This window comes from Strix uralensis, chromosome 5 (genome assembly GCF_047716275.1).
Source record: "Strix uralensis isolate ZFMK-TIS-50842 chromosome 5, bStrUra1, whole genome shotgun sequence".
Lineage (NCBI taxonomy): Eukaryota > Metazoa > Chordata > Aves > Strigiformes > Strigidae > Strix > Strix uralensis.
In genome coordinates, this window is record NC_133976.1 from 45884835 (window position 1) to 45908471 (window position 23637).

Below are 23637 nucleotides of genomic sequence, written 5' to 3' on the forward strand. Positions count from 1 at the left end.
CTCCAGCACCTCCAAGCTAGCATGGAGGTAGATGGGTTAGCTTTGTCTCTTCTTAGGCATCTGTATCATTTGTCCTTCCTTGGATTTCTGAAGTCTATGGCATGCTAATGCTATAGCTGAACAAAAGAAAGGAGGGAGAAAGACCCTCTCTCTGTTCTTTCCTCACGTACATTGTTAGATTGCGTTCAGAATGCAAATTAGCTGACCAAGAAAAGATGTTATCTGAGCAGCCAAAGTGCTATTAGTTTAGTGAGAGGTGGAAAACAGGAAGAGTTACCCAGATCACAGAAGAATGAAATATGGATACGAGAAAACATCCTTGGTGTTCAAACTCTTTGAGATCTATTCCATATGTTTATTACAAGTCTCACTCCTGTCTGATCTAGGACTACGCCATCTCTTTTCTCACACCTTTCCATACCCCATAAAGCCTCCTCCACTCTCTTCTTCCATTTATTGACCAATTCTGCTTTTTCCCAGACACTTGCACGTGCAAATTATTTTATTCTGAAAACCATTCTGTACACCATTTGAGAATTTTCAGAAGGTGCTATCACATATTTTTGTTCCCAGACAGAATAACATCTTCTGATTAAACTGGAACATGGTAAATCTTGTCCTCACTCAGCTGTATGGCAAATGACATTTACTTCAAGGGTCACATGGCTGCATCTAGACTAAACAACAGACTGACTGTGATATGTGTGGCAGCCTTCATCTCATCCTTATTCAGATCAAATCCAAGGCATAGGGGAAAGCTGTCTACTGTAACCTTGTCTTTTGCCCTGATAAGAGAGGTTGCATGAGTCCTTTGCTTTAGAAAACATTTAAACTGACTGTACTTACCAGAGAATCTGCTATTTTTGTAATATATCTTGCTAACCCATTTCCTCCAGGACTGAACATCCTGTTACTTAGAACCTTACAAGTCTTATGTACTTACTAAAAGGCTGGAATTTAGTCCTGTTATTTAGACAAATTTATATATAAGTATATTCCTCTTGCTTTACACATACATGATACCCTCAAAAAAGGTATGCTGTATACTTACTCTTGTGTTGTTTCTTTCAGCTTTAAGTTCTGAAATCTCCTCCTCTTTTTCAAGCAGCTGTTCCCTGCATGCATTTAATTCTTTTGTCAGTGCAGCAAATTCCTGTGGAATTAAATTATATATGAAGTTACCCAAGATGTAAGCACTAGAATAATCAAATCCATATGCATTCTAGAGTTTGAGGATTTATAAATTATCAACACAAATTAAAATAGCTTATGTAAGCACCAGGATCTACCAAAACCATTTAAAGTTTAGGCATATCTAATAAAAAGTGCCTATGGAAAACACTGATTTAAGTTTAGAAACAAAAGAAGGTTCAAGATGATGGCAACCTCCTCCACACATCAGCTATCAGAACCACACCAGAACAGAGCTGGCCTATTTCATAGCAACAGAGACACCACATTTCACACATAAAGAGGTTCAACTCAACATATCTGCTTATCAAATGTTCTTGCCTCTCTGTAAGGCACCGTTGCAATATGGCATGGGAGAAAAAGGTTAAGGCATTCACTGATCAAAACCTATCTAATATCAGATTAACATAAGTAATATGTGTTGTGAAAAAAAAAAATTCTCATTCTTTTTACTTGATATTTGAATTTAACTATTAAAATATATTTGGGCATTATAGTGAAAGACTGTGATAAGTCAGAGCAATATTCATGTTTGTTAGTTTGGAGTGAGTTTCCTATGAAATAATAACATAAAATGAAACTGGATTTCAAGTTGTTCCAGATGCTAAGTTTTATACACGCAACTAACAGGTTTTCTGAGAAACTCATTTTTCAGTTGTCAAAATTCCTATTAAAATGTCTTGATTTTACCATTGTTGTTACTTTTCAACAATACACATAAATTTTTGTCTATACAAAGGGCAGTCACAGATTTGTCATTCATTTCAATTCTGAAAAGGTTTCAGAAGGTTTATTTCAGAAAGGTTTATTTTTGACAGGCACAACATATACTAAAATGTAGTGGTTAATGTTATCATTTACAGCAGAAAGATGCTACATGTCTCACAAAAAAGTGAGGCAAAGGATGAAAAGCCTTTAAATTTTGTGATCATATCTCAGAAAAAAAAAGTCTTGATGAACAGCATTGCTGCTTAAGAATGATACATACAATTTTTTAAATATTAAGTTAATTTTAGTTTGACCAAAAATAGTCAGTGCTTAAGAGCACCCACAAGCAGCCAGAGTTAAACTGAAGTCATTCGTAATTCTCCCCCTCCCCACCAAAAGAAAGCTGTTTAAGAAAAAAACAGGTGGTTTATCTTATCAGCCAGTAGGATGAAGCTGAGACTAAATCTACTTATTTAAGACAAAAGCTAGCAATGATCTTAAAAGGGCTTGGCTTGCTGCTTCCCCTTGAGTTGCTGAAAACAGCTTTTATCTGAAGTAAAGTGCTGTTCAACAGAAGCTTGGTAGGTATTTCTAGGCACATTCTGTTTTAATGAAGTTTCTAAATAGTTAATGGTATATGGTATTATTAATAATATATTAAAAAGTATTCAAATAGATTTCAGGTGATATTCCAACAATGAGTAACTAAGTGGTTTTTTTTAACTTTTCAGCAGCTAGAACTGGATTCACGGTAAACCTCCATGCAAATTGCATGGTAGTAAGGAAAGCATTGTTTTGATGTCCTCAGTGGATTTTGTTTTACAGATCAGCCATTGATCACATGAACCATGAACTTTTTGTGTCATACCTCCTAATCAGTATTTTCATATTACACCCTAGTGGTCAATAACTTGTAAGGCTACACAGAATGCTTTGATGTTAAAGCCTTTAATTTAGCCTTGAAACTTAGATTTAAATTTTAAAACTTGTCTCTTGCTTTTAAAAAGTATCATTAAAACTTCAGTCTGTAGGTCTTACTCTAGGGTTCAAAAACTGCCAGTCCAGCAGTGTTATTCTGTCCAGAACTTTGTTTAAAATACTCTTCTCCTTAAGGTTGTAACTAATGTTACATACCAAATGAAAATATCATATTTAATAGAAAGCCAACAATCTACAGTGAGAATCAGAATTTTGAAGTACAAAACTACACATGCATACATTTTTTTTTTCTTCATATTCCTCTAAAAGAAACTTTATAGCACTACAGGGTGGAACATTTGTTACTAATTTACATACAGTTTATACACATAGATAAATGACTATAATACTCTCAGAATCTCACAGAATACACTTTCTGTGTAATCTATGTAGTGTGTCGTTGTTATTTATGTTTTCTCAATTCTTTCTATCATTTCAGTTGGAATTAAAATAGACATTTTGGCATATGCTTGGGCATCCAGATGGATGACAGGTTGTGAAAAGGATAACAAGTATCTGGTGACTTACTGTGCCATTTCCTAACTACAGTAAGGCAAAGGAGTCTGATATGATGCTTTTGTTGCTTTCCTTGGAAACAGAAGAGGGTATGAGTTTATCAAATTGTACATTCTTTGCTGTGCCAAGGCAAGCCTGATACCAGCAGTACAGTCCCTAACGACTTGGTCAATATAATCTCAAATAATTAAGGAACAGAGTTCCTTTGAGTTTGCTGAGCAGAATGGAGCTGATTCTTAGAGAAATTTTGTTTGGTCATCAGATTAAATTTTCCCTTGCTTAAAAACAAATCATTACTGAAAATTCTGCTCCCAGAGGGTCCCATACCTAACACAGTGGTCTCTCAGCCTCGAAACATCTTCAGCTTATATTTGTAATAACAGTTAGCATCCACTTTAGCTGGGCTACCTTTGTCCAGTATTTTAGACCTTTTTACTTTTCTTTTAGACTTTTTTACTTTTAGATCTTTTCACTGACACAGCCCCTTCAAGCCTTTTAATTATTCCGTTGCTGCTGCTCTCTGAAATTCCAATAGTACCGCTCTTGACATACCTTCAGAACTTGCATTTACAACAAGCAGTCACCTCTTTGTACCTCTGGAGCTAAAGTGGCCAACTTCATCTCTTCATCTGTAGTACTAGAGACTACTCAGTCATCAAGAGCTTTGACTTCTCTGACAAATGATGACAGAAAGAGGTTTTTTTCTTGGTGTTTATATCATAAGCCTTTTACAGAGGAAGTCTCGAAGTAAAATTGAGTTTGTCCTAGAGCTTTACAAATTATTATTTCTGTCACATCTGCTTTGATGAATTAATAACTAGGATAAAACCTCACAACAACTTGTTTTTCAATTCATACTTCCAAAACTACACGTAAAACTCATTTTCAATATACCTTTTTCATCCAAGGTATCCCTGAGATACGGCAGTGTAATGCTCCAGGGAACATGTTTCTCCCACAGGTTAGAAGAAAAGCAAAGCATATTTTTGTTTTACCCAGTTATGTAATAAATAACATGTGATGATAATGACCTCTGCTCATGCAATTCCCTCTTATATATACAGGGATTAAGGGAGTACTGTCATCTAGAATCATTGTGTGCAGCAGAAATCTTGAATGGTCAGTCATACTTTGGGAGCCCTGAAGGTAGTATCTGTTGCATAACTAATATGATTTGACAGGCACAACTGCACTCTTAAAGCTTATGTAGAAGTTGTGTGGCTATAAAGCTAATTAAGAACTGAAGTGAATTAAAACTGTATGAAAATTATTCAGTTGATTGCACTGCTTTTATACTATACTATGATATTAGGACACTAACAAATTTTTTTCATGATAATCCAAGAAAGACCATTTTTTTGCCATCTGACTAAATATAATCTCAGACCCTATTTTATCTGCTGTTTCTCTTTATGTCTTAATACTTAGGCTATAACACTCAGTCTGACTGAAAAATAGCTGACTCAAAATGACAGGTCTTCATTTATCCCATGTTTATCTTTGAAGAGAGGGCAGAAGCCTTGAAAACAAATTCAACAGAAATCTGTAGCCACCAAAAGGACCGCTAGGCATTACAAATAAAAAAATCAGGGACTTCCCCTGGTGATGAATCTGAGATACACTCAGAGCAGAGGCTGGAGGTGCCTGGGAGAGGGGGAGGCCATCGGGACAGGCAGGCTGACAGTGCTGCCAGATGTGTTGGCAGCAGGACTGTGCAGAAGAGGCATACACAGTGCTCTTACCATTAAATCTCTGACTCTAGGGGCTGGCTTAACAAATGCTACTTTCTTTGCTTATTGTTCCCAGAAAAGGCCTGCGAGGTTTATTTTTTACGACAAAATATGCAGAAAATGTATATAACTAGTCTCCAAGCTGAGGGTATGCCACAGAAATTATGAGACCTCATAGCTGCAACGCTGAACTGTTCAGCATGTGTATACAATCCAGTACAGAGTGAGTTGATACGAAAATACAGTCTCTCATAGTCCCCACAAAAAAATAACTACTGAAAGAAGAAATTTTGTAAGACCACCAAAAAAAAAAATCCATAAAATTCAGTTTCAGAAACACTGGGGAGATTTGGCTTAAAATCTCCTCTGGATTTTCTATCTTTGAACCACAGTTCATTTCAGGAATGAATGAGTGAACTAATCTCTGGATGGAGAAACAATAGCAAGGCTTTATAATTTTTATTTTACATTCAACACAAGCTGTATCAACCAATTTGCTTTCCTACAAATTTATATGTAACTCATTTAACATAGGAAATTACTATCTACTACAATCCCCTTGGAGTTTTAACCTTTCATTTATTATGTTTTCATCCAATCCAATTTTGTAAAAAAAATTGTACCTTCTTTCTTATTATTCCTTCATTGGAAATATTGTTGGAAATTCTCCACACTTTTTAAATGACCAGTGATTTATTTTAGCAATTTTGCCATTGCCAGCACACAGTTTTCAACCTTGTTGACTCCTATTAAGAAGACAAAACACTGCAAAGCTCTAAATGTAATTCACTGTTTGTCTTCTTACTACAGAAGAGCCATAATAATAGTCCTTGATTCTAGATTAGGTTGAATGCAAGATTTAAATATGTGGGTTTGGTGTCAATCTTCTGAAATGTTTATTGTTACATTTCTGCTCAAAATAAGAGTTCATTTGCCCACAAGTTTTGGGTTGGAAAATATGTACCCTGAAATATTGTATTGTAACAAGACCCAGGTAAAAACAGGAAATCTGTTTGGATCTCAGGACTAAACTTTTGGTCTCTTCATACATAAAAAAGACATACTTTCAAAACTGTAGAGTACTCTGAATTAGTTTCTTTAAAATATTATCAGATCACTTTGCACTATGATGCCAATTGCACAGAGTTTTCGGTACTTCACAAATAAATGTAAGCATAATTGATTCATTCCCCCTTTTCCCCTTTTTTATGCAGTGGGCTTTATTTTTTTGGTTTCTTTATCTTTTCAAGAAAAGTGGCCACTAGTAGTAAATTATATAATAAATAATATGATGTGGGTGGGCCACATCATGTTGAACTACTGAATCTCAAATTTGAACTGAGTGTTACTTTGTTTGACTCACACCATGCTTTCACAGACAGGGAATAAGGTGCTTTTCTTCAGGGGTGATCTTAGTGGCACTTACATAGCCACTAAACGTGCTTCAAACTATCAAGGAATTACCAATGCTGGTTTGGGTTATTTACCAGTCTGCAAGACATCTAAAATGAGGAAAGTGTGATTAAATGTGACAATGTAAGAGTTCATTAATTCACAGAGGTAAATGAAGAGGATGAGATTTGTGTTACATAAGAGAGAAAACTAACTCAGTAACACAGTGGACTTGTGACCCCTACTCTTTTTTTTTTTTTTTTCCAGAAATGTGGGCACTGACTGTAATTTTGAAATATGCAGACACCTGCCCACACATAAGCACACAGTCAGTGCTCCTTGGCAGAAAGAAAAAAAACTTTTCAGAGCCCATTCTAACATCTTCAAGAATTAATATCACAAAATACATTCACTGAACAGAAAATTGGACAAATGAAGAACTGCTATATAGCTTTCCATCAAGAAGGAATTCCTTCTTTGAATACTCAGTTGAATCTACATCAGATTTTGAACTAAATTCTGCAAATATTTACTTATTCAGCCATCCCTTTCTGGGTAGAAGAAATAATCTCAAACTAGTGTAGCCTCTCTGTGGATGGCCTACTATTGTGAATGAATTATTTATCATAATGACTGTGGTCCCAAATTAAAAGTGATGTAATTGTTTTTTCCGAGCAAACAGAAAATGCCTCAAATTCTGTTTCAGTACCTTAAAAAAAACCCAGAAGTTTGCTTCTAGAAAAGACATGAAAAGAATAATAGAGAACTAAGGATTGTACTAGATAAACTTTATATATCTGATTAAGGCCACTGAACATATTGAATGAATGTGGATACACAGATTTTGGTTTAGCTTTGCAGCATATGTAACCTGACTTTTATATAAATGTCATCTAAATTCAACAGCTGTATCATGTTACTTTCATGATTTTTTAGAACAAGAGTACTAAAAGTATTCAAAATTATATTTCAAAAGTCAACCAAAAAGAAACTTTAGATGTTATCTGTTTAAATGTTAGTCCATGTGATAGTACTTCTAGATAAATTTAAAGATAATGGGAAAAACATACCACTGTCAGAACTTATGATGTAATCTGCCTAATTTTCCTGCTATAGTACATAGTTGTCATATGAAGATTAATACCCACATATTTTTGAAGTCAAAGAAAATCTCCCCAGCACCATGAGTATTATGACAATGGCTCAATTTTTGGCAATGATTTTCTCACACAGGATTACTTCAGAAGAAATCTGACACTACACAAAAGACATGGGCACAAATCCTCCATGATAGTTTTCACTTGAAACTACGGCAATAATAATATGAATGTAATTTACATGGTTTTAGAACCACTGTTAAAGAGTAGTACTGCCACAAGGAATAATCCAAGTATAACTCTCTAATCAGTACCAAACAATCAAACACAAACCTGTGTTTCATTATTTCCCAAATTAGCGTGCAAAATTGTTATGTAAAAACATAAATTTTACATGACACCAGCTAAAGTTGATATTCCTGGTTTTTTTCAGAGTTAAATACTCTTTAAGGGAAAACTGCTGAATAAAGTATGCAATCTGCTGTTTTAATAATGTTTTTCCACTCCCTCTGTTTTTAAATAATTTAGATTTGGTGCTCTCTATTATCTGTTGCATACTGATCACTAAAAATTATGCTTTCTGAATAATAATGTCCACCCAGTGGGTATTGGTCTGTTAAAATAAAGCTATGTTTCACACTTACAGTAATAATAAAACAGAAGGGCAAGGGAAAAAGGGCATGATAAAATCGACAACAGATTTTTACTTTTTTACCTAAAATTTCCTGTGTTCTTTGAAACTCTTCAGATTATAACAGATGTGAGTTCACAAAAGCTTAAAAAAAAGATGTTAAACACAAGGCAGTAGATGCTAAAAATTAAACATTCCTTATTTGTCATCCTTAGTATCAAGTTATAAAGCTTGAGGCTTCAAAAGACCTGACAGCCTCCATCCATCAAAAAAAAAATTAAATATTATAAAGATATAGCCTACTTTTAAATATTTTTTATTATAATGTAGCAAATCCAGTTATACCAAACTAGAGTCATTCTCCCATATTTATGAACAAAAATGAAATTAAAGTCTTTTTTTTTTCCCCCTAAAAAAAAGCAAATGGAAAATTTAAAAGTCTCTTGTTCTGCAGTTCATGTTCGCTCGATTGGTTCAATTTGGAATAGATATCACAGTGAAGGACAGCATACTTAGTTTGAAAATCACAATTGTGTCTTTGGTAGTTTGCTCCTGACTGGTGGGAAGACTAAGGCACAGAAGGTCTATAACCAAATAAACCAGCTGTCTGGTTATTACTGAAACGGGATGGGATAAAACATCACTCATATAAACATCTGTAAACATAATAAAGCTGAATTTGTAATTCAGGTGGGTGACTTAAACAGCTCATAATATTATAGATAGTGTAGGATGAAACTGCAGACTGGCTTACAATGTGTTTTAATTAGTCATATTTCAGAATGTTCTACTAATCATACTGTACTGTATTTTGTAGAAGTATTACTCATGTAAGACACTATGGCAGCACACTTTTCAGAAATGGGATGAAAGTGATGTTTAGTTGAGTCTGTAGTGATTTTTTCTTCAAATCATACCACTGAAGTATGGAAGTAAATAAGTTATATAATAAGGGAAATTGCACCATCAACATTTTTCCACTTAATAATCAATGCCTTTGTTTTACAGATATTCGTATTCACTTCTTCTAAAGGTAAGTAAATAACATGCAGATATGGTTATGTTGTAGACTATATTGTTATTTTCAAGTGACACTCTTTAACATAAAAGATACTTATATCAGTATGTCTTGATTAATTAAATATTTTGCTGCACCAAAACTGATGACAATTAACTATTCAACAGAAATTTATCATCTATTAATAAAGAGAAAGAGCAAAATATGGGTCTAGAATGGCATACTATGACTAATTTATAAAATTATGGAAAATGGGATTGATTTTATTCCAATTCATCGGAAGTATATTTTTCCAGATATTTAAATATTAAATATGTGAAACGGTCACAGAGCAGTAGCAGAAACGAAGAGTAAAATGCTGTATCGAATTACAAGACTACAGCCTGTCACTGTCAGCACAGAATTTTCTTTTATGCTTATCATCCTACTTATTTTTTTTTTCAAAATTAAAATAAACAAAGTTATAAAGGGAATCACCCTGGATAATATCTAAATTATTGAAGTGCTTTACAGACTGTACAATGTCTTGAGCACATACATGCATACATACAACTCTCATTATAAGGCTGATTGAGGTCAGTACATGGCCCTGAGAAATAACCTAAATAAATCCTTACACAGAGGATATACGAAGGGTGACTGTAAGAAGCAACACATGCTTACCAGTAAACAGAATAGGCCTTGTCTTATAATATTGGTAAGGAACGCGCAGCTTATTTTGGTGCCAATTCCAGTTTACAACTCTGGTTGCTTTTTAGGATGCCTGACTCACTTTTCAAACTCTTTACTTCTCTAGCTTTGACTTTTTCTACACGGCATCTTGTTGTTTTCTTCCAGGCAAACTTGACAAAATACAGCGTGACCTTTCCTTCTCCCTCATTTAGGGGAACACATACTGTTCTGACACTTGTCTCCTTCTCTTCTTCCTCAGCACTGTCTCTGGGTAAATTTTATCCATGATCACTCATTCAGTTATTAATAATAGGTCAACAAGTCTGCTGTTCTGATTCAGAACACATTCTTCCTTCCACAGTAAAATCATATTTTTTTCCATCTCAGAATTTGAAAAAGCATACTAAATAACTAACATTAAATTACTGAATATTTTAAATATACTTAAAAATAAAATTTAAAAATTCATCACTTTATAAAATCAAGTGAAAGCTATCTGATATTTGGCTGTTTTCCACTGTTTCCCATTTTTTCATGAATTTGCTCAGTGTATAAAAAATTATAGAAAATGACAGAGAAAATGTAAACATGCGTATTTCTATTATTTTGAATAACACCGCCAAACTTCAGAATATCATACATACTCTGTTCTAACAAAAAATAATTATGTTAAAAAGTTGGTTTTTTTCTTCTTATCAGAAAAGATTTGTCAAGCTAAAACCAGAATCAAGACTACTAACTGACCTCATCCATCAACTGATCTCTTCACATATTTGATCTTCTTCCTGGCAAGAATAGATGCTACCTGATGCTTGAGTATGAAAACATTAGATTTTCTGGGTTGGTTTTCTCTCACCTAATTTGAAAGGTATGTTGTATTAAAATCTATATCCAAGCTGGTCACCCAAGAACAGCAAAGGGAATAAATGTACTTTTAGGATGTGATTGACCCCACATGCTACAGATACCTATTTGGCTTGAAAAGAACTTCAGCTTTGAATTCCTTATTTTTCTACATAGGGCTTCTATAAAGGCTATTGGAAAAACTACCTCTTTGACACAATAGATGTCTGCCAATCTGACCAGTCCCAGCTTAACTAAAGCTTGTTTGAGAGAAATAAATAAAATTCCCAACTTTAGCTATGAGGGATCACTTTTTAGTTGGTATCACTGGTGGCAATCACCTTCCCCACTCCGCCCCCAAAAATAAAATTGTGGAAATAACAAATATAAATTGGTAGTAATTAACTCATTCTTCTAGGTGCTAGAATTCAACTGGAGGAGTATGGGGGGGGGGTGGGTGGCGGGGGGTGGTGGTTTGGTTCTTGGGGAAGACAACAAGACAAGTGAACAAAGTCAGGATGAACACCAGGAAGTTCAAATGAGAATATAATGAAAGGTATGGGAGAGGGCATCTGTAAAATTATTTTAAAAGGACAGATTGTTTTCTCTAGAAAAGAAAAGTTTAACTGTGGATAAAGTAATGTTGCTCCAATAAGAAAAAGGTTGTTTGTTATAATGACAGGAGTGATTATTCTCCATGTGCCTTGAGACTGGGGCATAAATAATCAGGTTAAATGGCAGTTAAGGCAGTGCAGGGCAGTATTAGGAAAACCCTTCATAAGTATAGTTAAGCAACAAACCTGGCTATACAGGAATTGTGTAATGACACGCTTTCACTGACAATTCAGACAAATATCTGTGAGGGTTTATGGTCTTGTCTCAAAGAATGAAGATGGAATGACATTTGGAAGATATGTCCATTTTTTGAGTCCATGACAATGAATCCATATATATAGTTTCACTACTGTGAATTCTACTTTACTTTCTATTGGTGGGTCCTTTAATTTAGATGACTACGGTATATATTGACTTCTATGATGAAATTGCATTTACACATAGTACTTTCTTGGTGTTTCTGTTGGAGTTCATTTAAGCCATGAATTTCACTAACTTGTTTTCTGTTTGATAAGAAATGTAAGACATAAGTGGTTTGTTTTGTAGAAATGTGTTATTGATCCTTACACTGCAAACAAATTACTTTTTCTTCTTATGTTGATTTCCTCTCTTTACAGTTAGCCTAAACAGTTACCTAATATCCACAAAGTCCAAATATGTACTTCAAGGAGGAATTCCAATTTTGCTCTTTAGAGAAATCTAATAGAATATTTGGGTTTTATATGTACAATAGAAGTAACATTAAAATTTGCTCAAACCTTATTTTATATACTAAGATTGTTAATAGTACTCTTTCATTTGGTCTACACTATTACAGTGACCTTTAAAAACTTCAGTAGAGAAAACAAGATAATTAGTTGCAGACATACTTCATCAAGAAATATGAAGAATTGCTAATTACTGACATAGACTTTGTCCTGAATAAAAATATAGAATGTACTTACAGATGCCAAGAACACCTAACTAAGGAATGGCATCTTCTATATCAGAAATCGCAGAACCAGTAAAGATCTGACTAGCCTCTGTGCTTCTCATATTAAAGATAAAGGAATAATAAACCATCTTAAAATGATATTAACATTCGGACACTGGCAATTTCATCCATATGCTGTCACAACTACTGAAGTATTTTATTTTTTTTTTTTTAAGAATACAGGATAATTGATGTAAAACACAGCAGTTTTTCAGTTCTGAAAATGTAGTGAGTAAACTTATCTTTTCCTCTCTAAAGAAAGAAGTTGGTAAAGCCCAGTAGTTAATAGTGATAAAAATGTTATCCTAAAGGATTTTATTTATTTTGAGTCAGCAAAAATAATAGACAGAGTCTTGTTGATTTCAGAGAAACAGGACACTAAATCAGAAATTTTGATGAAAGGACTTTTTCACTGATGTTCAATAATGTGCTGCATTCATGAAAGGAGAAAAAAACTTATAAATTACATCATCTATACATAGTGTACTCTTGGGTATGAGAAATAGTTCAATATATAAGAAAAACTACGGCTTATTACTGCTCTGCAGCACTCTGGTGATTGCATTCAATAAATAAGAAATTTGCATCAAAATAAAGCCTCATTAGCTATACAGTTTTGAGCTGCTCACTGGACAGGTGGTCTAGAGGCTGATTCTGCTCAGACCCCAGGCAATTCATGCCTCTCTGTCAACACCTTGTCACAGGAAGGTTTGCTACCTAATTTTCACACACACACTTCAGAAGCAGTTGGGCTTGTTTGAAGTGTGACTGCCACTTTGAAAACTAAATCAGATTTGCTGATCCAGATCTAGTGCTCTAAATGAAAGTATGCTTCAAACAAGCCCAGTTACCTTTGAGGTGCTGTAGAGCTACTGTTTCTGTTTGAAGTTCATTATCCTACTACATTATTATCAATTCAATGTTACATCTGTCCCCTCTTACTACATTGTGTCTCCAGACAACTAAATAAACACAGATGATAACATTCAGGACAGAGTATAGATGACAGCTTTGAGCTCTTCTATTCAGGAAACTTCAGTTTAGGATTACAGCTATCACCAGAAGATCTGAAAGAGTCATGTGAAGGGGAGAGGAATAAAAATTACTTTTCTAAGGTAGTGTTTTAGTGAAATACATGCACATTCACAAAGGCACACATACAGACTATTGAATACTTTCACCAGATACATCTCATAACATACATCTCATACATACATACTCAGACTATACCTTAGCCCTTCTTTATCATTCTGCATTCACAGTAGCTAAAGTCAAAAGAAATTGAAAACATGATTTTAATAATACTGATTCTCAGAAATCCTGGTGTATTTGCAACATAAACAAACCATGTTTATATTATGCCTTCCCTGTGAAATAGAATGCATACAGACTCAATCCTACCTGCCCATAAATACGTCTGTCAGATTCACTGCATAGAACTTTCACAAACTTCTTGCATTTTACTGTACAATATTCAGTTTATGATTTGTATTTCTCCAAGATGTGCTAACTGCCAAGGTTCAGAAATTAAAAAAAACCAATCCAAACCAAACCAAAACCCCCAAACTAGAGAATGTGCTAAAAAGTGTATGTTAAATACATATTTTTCCCTAAGTGTATTTAAAATATATTTCCAGAAACAGGACCATTATAAAAATTATAAATAAACATCCAAACAAAGGCAAACCACCAGAAATCCAACAGAAGAGGAACTTGTGTTTTAGAGCATGCTCATAATTGCCAGCTGGGTTGAACTGCATTAGTACCGTAACCTCAGAAATCTTCCCAAAGTTGTTTGTGTAACTATTTATTATCATGCAATATTGCTAAATCAGATACCATTCTATCTTTCCTAAATTGGCTGTTTATATTTCTCATTACAACCACAAGACTGCAACCACAATATACAACTAGACACCTGCTGAAGCTTAGGGCCACATAGCAGTTCACAGTGCTTCAAAACCTTATGGCTATATTCTCCTCCTCTTGCCCTTGTACCCTGAAGCCCGTGCATACAAAGAAATTAAACTCAGCCACAACCGTGGAAAAACTTTGAAGGATTTAGCTTCTAAAAAGTCAGTCCCTGAACCCAACCCATCAATTCTTTGAAGACAATTTATAATTGAAAGCATATTAACTTCAGAGGGAAATTTTTATTGCAGCTGAGTAGAAAGTCACAGTTAGCACCTATGATCTTACAGCTAGCTCTCAACCAGGCACTCTTTCCTCCACCTCTAGCCAGAATGGCTTACTGTGTTACCTTTCCCAAACTGGTAGCAATGGATGAGATCATGATGCCACAACATAACTCTAAGTGCCAGCACTCACAAATGAGATTAAGATTGCTAGGTTAAGTATCCATGATGGTAGCCCTGTATTAAACTCTGTGCTTGCCCTGATAAACTGGTAAGCAATTAATAGCTGATAGCAATTAACTTGCTCAAACAGCTTACTCTGTCAGGTTTCTGAATGTGGCTAGTGCTTTCTTTGATGGGCAACTGGGCAAAAGGAGGTGATAAATTATAAATAATTATCTGGAAGTACCTCTTCAATAAAACAGAAAGCAAATAAAAGTACATAAAGTAAACAAAGGAATGTCCCCTCACTCATCAACTACTTGGTGTATCTACAAAAAAAAAAAAAAATCATCATATGAGAAAGCTGAGAAAAAGTGATCATTGCAATCAAGAGGATACTAAAACTTCAGTGAAAAGCAAAACTTAATAGATGACAGTCTCTCCAGAAGAGAATTTCTTGTACTAGTTTAGAGTTGGTAAAGCTGAACAGTTGCTTGTTTGCATAAATTACCAACAAAACTCTACAGTAAGCCATTTATGTTAAAAATTTACTTTTTAGTTCCTTAGTAAAAGGGGAAAATTTCTTATAATTGTAGATAAATATTTAAATCAAGAGAAATGGCATTTGGTACTTTTGATATGGAAAGAAGTAGATAAAGAATTAAGGCTACAGCATTGTATCATGCCGCTCGTATATTAAAATAAATTTCCTGGTCCTAAAAGCAAGATTTTTCTAAGTAGGAAGAACATAAATACTGCAGAAAATGATACCTTGCTAGTTCGCCATTCTCTAGGTAATGTATGTGTTTTGCTACTTGTTAAAAAAGTAGTGGGACTTAGTTAAGCGTAGTGAAGATTAATAATTACAGCAATCATACTATACTACACTTTGTTAACTTTGATTTAGAGACATGCAATCCTCTCAGGCTGAAGCCCTGAAATCTCTGTCATCTCAAAAAGGTAATTGCCTGGAATATATTTAGTATATAGCCATCACCCATTAGTTTACAAAAAATCTTGAATATATCTGTTTCAGGCAAACACCTAGTTTAGTGCTTCTGAGTTTATCTTGTTTGACAAAGACTGTGATGAGGAGAAGTTAAAAAATGAAAGAATCCATGCATCAGAAATAAAGCAGAAGATAACTCCAGAGATTCTTGTTACATGTCAAAGTCTACATTCCAGCTGCCTGTAAAACACTGTCCCACGTGTGGCCATGCAGCCCGCAACTCAGCCCACCTTCAGCTCTCTCACAGGTACTGTAGCTATCTCACAGTCTGTCTGTAAACTGCCTGCCAGTAACCTGCCTGGGCACTAAACCACCTAACAGTCTGGAAAGGTAATAAATACCTCAGTAAACATGGGCAGAGCACCCTGTCTGTGTCTTGACCTGCCTGATGAACTGAAAATCTGACTTCTTGGTCAGCCAAAAGGCTAGCTGCCTGCACTGTATTTAGTACATAACCATCACGTATGAATTTACTAAAAGTCTTGAAGATATCTGCGTAGGTGGACATCTATTTTAGCACTACTGGAATGCAAGAAAATCAGTTCATTATGGAATTGAAGGCAGCACCTTAAGGTATCATCTCTTCCTTCTGATCTTTTCTGAATCAACTGGTTTTCAATGCCCTGTAAAGCTGTGTGTTATCTAACATTTCCATTTCCAGTTTCTATTATTCAAAGCTTTATTACCAACTTTATGAATAAGACACTGAGCTATAGTATAAGTCAATACAATATTTTTATTTGAAGCAAAATATATATATGCCTTATTATACACTAAGAAAGCAATCTATTGTAATGTGGGAGACAGTAAATGGACATCTAAGAAAAGTACAATTCCTTCTTTAAATTTTGGAGTTATTTTTCAAATGCATGCAGTGGCCAAAAAGAACAAGACTAAATGAATTAAAATGCAGTGACAACATTTCAGTGTTCATTAACCACTTTTAGACCATTTTGGAAACCCAAGCATTGCAATCACATCAAAAGACTTTCTCAACATAAAAATGAAATATGAGAACTGAACAAGGTGGCTTTGCAAACATAAAGGGGATAATAAAACCTATCCTTTTTTGTACTTTATATACATAGACACACAAGCCCATATCTGCTGAAATAGAAATGCTTAAAATATCCTTCCCTTCTGATCATGCTGAGCTTTGCATAAAGTTGTACCTTCTGTTTTGCCTCAGGATGCTTATTCAACTTGATTTGCTTGTTTCCTACACATTTATTTGTTGAGATTGAAATAATTTTATTTGTTATTAGGTAGCTTATGTAAAACTGTATGAACATATGTGCATGCAATCTTTACTAGATCTTCAAACAACCATTTGCATAAGAACTTACATATATCTTAATTTTTAAATATAAATGAATTTTTTTTATTTCTTTTAAATTATTCTCTAAAGGCCTTCTCTGTAATCACTGGTTAGTATTTCATAGAAATCTTTATAAAACATTTAAAACCAAATCTTTGGTTTGGTATCAGAGAATTAATTACGTAATAAAAATAATTATTCCTATGACTGATGTCTTCTTCACCTTTCCTATGTGCAGTATCATACTTCTGATTTTCTGTTGATGAAATTTCCCTATTAAGACTTCTGTATTCCAGAAGACTTGACTAAAAACCTGAATTTTACAAGCTTCAGCTTTATTATCTGAATGTGGCCATTTGGACTTGTTAAGGAAAGAGGGACATGCACATACAAACTGATTAACATATTCTTTCTGTTCTTCCAAGAATATTTCCTGTAATTTGCAATATTGCTGATTCCATGTGATCGATCAATGAACCCCTACAATGAAATAAACTTCAGAGAAGACAGACAAGGATGATGTGCTCATGAAGCTCAGAAAATAATGTTGGAAATGGCCACAGCTATAATAAAGGAAGCTGAATTTATCTCAATACGAGGGAGACTAGAGGGTGGCCTTTATTGTAGATAAATGGCTGTATCAGTTGAGTGAGTCAACCGGTTATGTAAATGGCCTTCTTTAAAATAACTAATAGAAAGCATTATCTTCCTGAGCCAGGCAGACCAGCATGGGGGAGTCTGTATATGTGGCTCAGTCCGACAAAGAGTATAAATATTGAGCAAACAGCAAAAAATGACTTTGAAGAGAGAAACAAGTTTGAGCTGGCTTCAACCTATGTGTTCCTTCCCAGTAACTAGGAATGCCCGGTGCTGTGACAGCATATAGAGAAAGGTAATGGGAATTATGTTCATTATGTGATTTCACTGTATAGTGCAATTGCTATATTGTGCTTTCATTGAGATTTCAGAATATTTCTGTGTCACTTTTCTAAATCAAAATCCCAGGAAATATCTTCAAATAAGTAAAATTGTATTAAACATTAAACCTTCCTCATACGTAATATTTAAAAGAACCTGGTCAAAGAGTATTGAGCTCTGATATTCTGAAAACTCAGCAGTAGAAATTCAATAGCTCTCAGATTTCTTCACTTCTTTAGAAACTGATGATATTATGTAGGCATGTGTGGAGAATGTTAGCTTATGCTGGGGCTCTACTAAATGGACAGACCATGGGACCACATTGTGAATACAGAGTTTCAAAGTATCTGAATAAAAGTACTGCTCCAAGGAACTGCAAAATGTTTCCAGAAGTCTCGACTGCATTGGCAAACCTCTTAGGAGTAACAACATATGAATGATTCAGACTCAAAAGCTTTTTCCATGAATTGAGTTTCTGTTGAGTTGAAATAGGTTTCTATGGTAGCAGTAATGTTACAAATGATTCCCCGTGGCTTAAAAGTACCAGGTGACAATGCCTCTAGCACCTACTGCACTACTTTCAATCAAGAAAAAAAATCATGCTGGGATCCAGAAGATCATCAGCTATACCCTCCATCAGATCTGATAATGTGGCAAGGCTAACTACGTCAGAAAGTTAGTCCCTTGCAGTAAATCTTGCTAAATTAGATCCCAAGAATGCCTTATATTTTTAGAATTTTTAATTCCAAAAAGTAATCTGCATCTTGACACTAAATCCAGTGGATGGATTCATCCTCAAGGATGGGGTTATCGATTTATATAGTTGGGATTTCACTATCCTGACTTAGAAGTCTGACTTCAGATGTCTCTCTCAAAAGTCAGTCAGTCTAAACCAGTAAACTTCTTTTGAAGGGACAAGAACTAAACTATCAAAACTTGACAAAGCAAACTGGTGATTTTATGTCATTTGAAAATATTAAGAAAACCAAATATATCATCCCATGCATACATAGCTTTGGGAATTTTTCCACCAGAGGTACAATACTTGGAAACACTTTCTCATCAAGGTCAAATATATTGGACATTGTCGCTGGCTGATCCAAGTGAAAATAATAGAACTTTCCCTTCAGTCCTTATGCTATAACACTCTATACACACAACAAATTTATTTCATATTAAATCATTTTTATAAATTTGCACTAGAAACCCTACCCCAAGGCCTAGCATTTCATCATACTGTGTGGTATGAAAGCAGAGAAAGATATGGTTTCTCTCCAAAGGAACTTAGAATCTAAGTATAAAAAAAGAGGCAGTAAATTGCAAGGGACAAGACAGAGACAATGTGACAACATGACAGATAATTGGCTTCAGCTACATACTGCATAATCAATTTTCCTGATAAATCAACAGAAATGAGAAAAGGTAGTCATCACAGCCACCTGGGCTGATAAACAAACAGTAATCCCAGGGGAGATCTGAATTATACACTGTCATACAGTACAATCTAGAGCTTGATGGGTCTGCACTGTGTTCTCCTTCAGTGCTTTGATTGCTAACTCTTCCTTTACAGAGTTATGGGCCAGCAACATCAGCTGTGCTGCCTTTTGACACAGCTCACTTTTCAGTGGGAGCTCTCATTTTCATCCTCTGTCTCCTCTTTATGTCAAAATAACATTGTGAGTGTAAACATTGGAAATACATTCCTCATTTTCCTGATTAACACGTAAGCTTTGAAAAGTGCATTAAATTGTAAGCAAGAAAGCCAATGAACAAAATAATGACAAAAATATGAACAATATAAAACTGATGGGAATAAAAGTAAAATATGTAAACAGTAGCTAACAGTGTTATAAATGAAAAAAAAAACCCAAATGAATGCCAGGATAGGAAATTCAACAAGACAGAAGTAACCTCCAGATTTCACTAATCTTCTACAATGTAATGACATAACAAATAATTAAAAATGTGTAACATTTATGTAAAAGAGTAGTGTCTAAAAATATCAGTGAAGAATACAATATACTATGACGACCTAGGCAACAGCAGTACCACCAAAAGCTGCAAGTGGAAACTTGATACACCTCAAGGGTAAATGCAAAATTATGTACTCTGGCCAAACCTACACTAATTACACTTCCTCAGCCTTCAAAACAGTGTAACTACTAGTAAATTGCTCATTGGCTTGCTATCTCCGGCTCATGACAACTCCCAAACCAGTCCTGGGAATTGCTTTGGGTGAGAGCTAGTTGTCCTGGGGATAAATTGTGCTGTGACCATTCTAATAGTTTACAGCTATGGATGATCACCTTCAGCCACAGGGAATCTCCATGGTGTAGCAGTAGCTTAGAGTCGGGGCTGTGCTTCACTCCTGCAGTGTTCCTGGAGACAGATTAAACAAAGACTAGGAGATTCTTGCACCCAAGGATAGAAAAATATGTGATAGAACAAGAAAAAACTGTTCTGCGCCTCCCTTGCCTTTGGGTGCGTTCCAGGATAAGCAGCAGTGTACATTTATGCCAGCTACAGAGATGTCTGCCTCCATAGCCCACAACTCCCAAATTGCATCGTGAGCTGTCCACACAGCTGGCAGAGTAAAAATATAAACTGCAGGTGGCTGTTGTAGCATCTGGTTAAGATTTAAGACTCAAGATGTCCTGCAGCAGCTTCCAGTCAGTCCCTGACTCCCTGACTGTGCGAGGAACTCCTAGGAGTGATTGCCATAGCACTGCCACTTCACTCTCCTTCCTGGTCCTGATCTTGGGCACATGCTTTTGTTCAGGCCAGAAAACATTCATTTATACAATCAGAACAACCTCATCTCTGCTCACCGCTGGAGTACGTGATATCACAAACTGTGACAGAGATACAGTCTGTAGAAGACCTCATCCTCAGGCGCAGCTCTAGAGTGAAGAATAGAAGCAGATAGTTTGCTAGAGTTCAGAGCTTCATAAAAATTTAATTTTCCATGTGACACTGTACAAACCTTTTTTGTTCCTTAGACATGCTAATAAATGAATAACCGCAAAAAATGTTATAATTTTTGTCACGTGAGAACAGAATATTTTAAAGGGAGACCAAGAAGTGGAGAGAATGACATGCCTCTGGGATACCTTTGGAGGATTCTGGACTAGTTAAAATATATAGATACAGGTCACACATTTATAGTTACCAAAAAGGAACTATACCACAAAATAGTCCCTGAAAATATGTCTCCTTACTCTGTAAGGCATATATTGTTTGCCGAAGTAACTAAATCTATTGCACTGTAAAACTGCCCCCAGGTGTATGCTACCTGCACAGCTGGTCCTGGAGGTGGAGGCTAAATGAGATCTTTAAACTGTACCACTGTAACAGTCCAGACTTGTCCTCAAAGGGACATAAGAACAGGAAAATTAACAGTCATGTTATGCTGTTTGTGGGCAGAAGGTCATAAGACTAGACTGTCCTATGGAAGAAAAAGGTAAAAGAGTATCTCGGAAATACATGTTTTTTTTCCTACAGTAGCTCCCAGGAAGAAATGCTCCTCACACATAAGAGGAGCTTGTTTCTGGTGACTCTGTAATTCACAGGATTGAAACTCACTATAACTTCCAGTCTTTTCTTGCCTCCTGGAGAAAAAAATGACCTACCATGGACTAACTGTGACTGTAGAATGCAATTTGATATAGGCTATATCATACAGATCACATTATATATCTCAATTTAGAAATACTAAACAGATTATGACCTCTTAGACATATTTTTACCCTTCATCTGCTTTTACCAACTTCATTTGGATTTGGGTTCTGAGTTAAAACAGGTGTAAATGCATGAGAAAATAAAAAATGAGGAAAGACTACCAGTGTGACTGCATAGTCTCATGTCAGAATTTCCAGCTATAGCCCACGTAATTTATGAGAAATTCTATTCTTTTAAATAGCCAGGCAGGTAATACACATATTGATTAACTGGGTCTAAGTGTAAACAATACATCTTGAGAAACTGCATTTTTTCAAAGATGTTGTTTAAACATGAAGTTATCAATCAAAATTGATTCCTTCTCAAGATAAATATTGATACTTACCAAATATTTTAAAATCAATTGAGTTGAACAAGTAGTTAGTTCTGTAACTATGGACTTGTTGGAGTGGGTCCAGAAGAGGGCTACAAAAATGATCAAAGGGATAGAACACCTCTCCTGTGAGGACAGGCTGAGAGAGTTGGGGTTGTTCAGCCTGGAGAAAAGAAGGCTCCGGGGACACCTTATAGTGGCCTTCCAGTACTTAAAGGGGGCTTCTAAGAAAGATGGGGACAGACTTTTTAGCAGGGTCTGTTGCGATAGGACAAGGGGTAGTGGTTTTAAACTAAAAGAGGTTAGATCTAGACTAGAGATAAAGAAGAAATTTTTTACAATGAGGGTGGTGAAACACTGGAACAGGTTGCCCAGAGAGGTGGTGGATGTCCCATGCCTGGAAACATTCAAGGCGAGGTTGGATGGGGCTCTGAGCAACCTGATCTAGTTGAAGATGTCCCTGCTCATTGCAGGGGCATTGGACTAGATGACCTTTAAAGGTCCTTTCCAACCCAAACTATCATATGATTCTGTGATTCTGTTTTGATCTGCTTTAAGAGAAATATCAAAGACACTGTTTATGGAACAAATAAAAATGTATTATGAAATTTGAGGATGATATTTGAAAAAGAAAACTTATTTAAAGGTAACATTTCCTAATAAAGCTTCAGTAATGATACTTGCCTGAAAAAAAAAAAACCCAAAATCCTTCTGAAACTAAATGGAAATATAAAACTCATTTTGCATGACTGCAAGAAGAAACAGATTTCCAGTGTAAGCTTGAGCTAATAATATTTCAGTAATTTTCTATTTTGCTTTAGCAAAATAGTAGATCAAAGAGACAAAGTGCCAAATTTTCATCTGATGAAAATGAGCAAAATACACTGAAGTCAATAGTAAAGTACTTAATTCACCAGAAAAAATTAAAGCATTTTAAGAGGTACTTCTATCACTTTTGAAATCCAGTAAAGCTTTTCTCACAATATACACATGCTATTTTTATTTCTTTGATACTTTTGCAAAGTGGAAACAGTTGTGCTTTTATTCTTATAATCTTGTAACCAAATACATTCTTGGTCTCCTTCCCCCTCTCCCTGGTAGTGATCATGCTCTTCAAGGGGAGGCACAGAATCAGCTCATGACAAGAAGATATTAAGGACTTATGAGAGGAATCAGCACATGCTCCACATCTAAATCTAACTGGGCATCCATGCTTCAAAGTATCCTCAACTGATTTTTTTTTCAATTCTCTCAAAATTAATCTATCTATTCCTCAAATGTAATATTAGTTGATTCCATAAATCATGATAAAATTAAAAATTTTTAATAGTTTTTGATCCTCACCCTGGGGGATGTGACCATAGACAAGACAGAAGTTCTCATTTTACTCTTTATTTTATAAAAATAAAATAAGGCTATTTCTTCAAAGATATTTTTAAAGTTAGTATTTTAAAAAAATGAGACACTGTTCACTCTATATAAAACTTATTATGATTTCCTACTATCCAGTTTTCAGAATTATGTTAATACTACTCACAGAAGAGAAATTTAGACAGTCAGATGAATCCTGAGAAGTTTTTAAAATTAAGATCTGAAAAAGCTTCTTTTTCCATTTGTATTAAATTTGGATTAAGTCTAATTACAAGAATAATAAAGCCAAGAAGTAACTCAATATGCATC

At 35.0% G+C, this 23637-nt stretch overlaps 1 protein-coding gene across 13 annotated transcripts in view; it reads right to left on the bottom strand.

Annotated features, from left to right (window-relative positions):
- The window catches only part of PPFIA2 (PTPRF interacting protein alpha 2), a 359571-nt gene that overhangs the window by 138642 nt on the left and 197292 nt on the right, over positions 1 to 23637 (bottom strand). For all 13 annotated transcript variants that reach the window (XM_074870681.1, XM_074870680.1, XM_074870675.1 and 10 more), the window contains one exon: positions 1052 to 1153. In XM_074870681.1, the coding sequence (XP_074726782.1) occupies positions 1052 to 1153 (102 nt within the window). The remainder of the gene's footprint in view (positions 1 to 1051; positions 1154 to 23637) is intronic.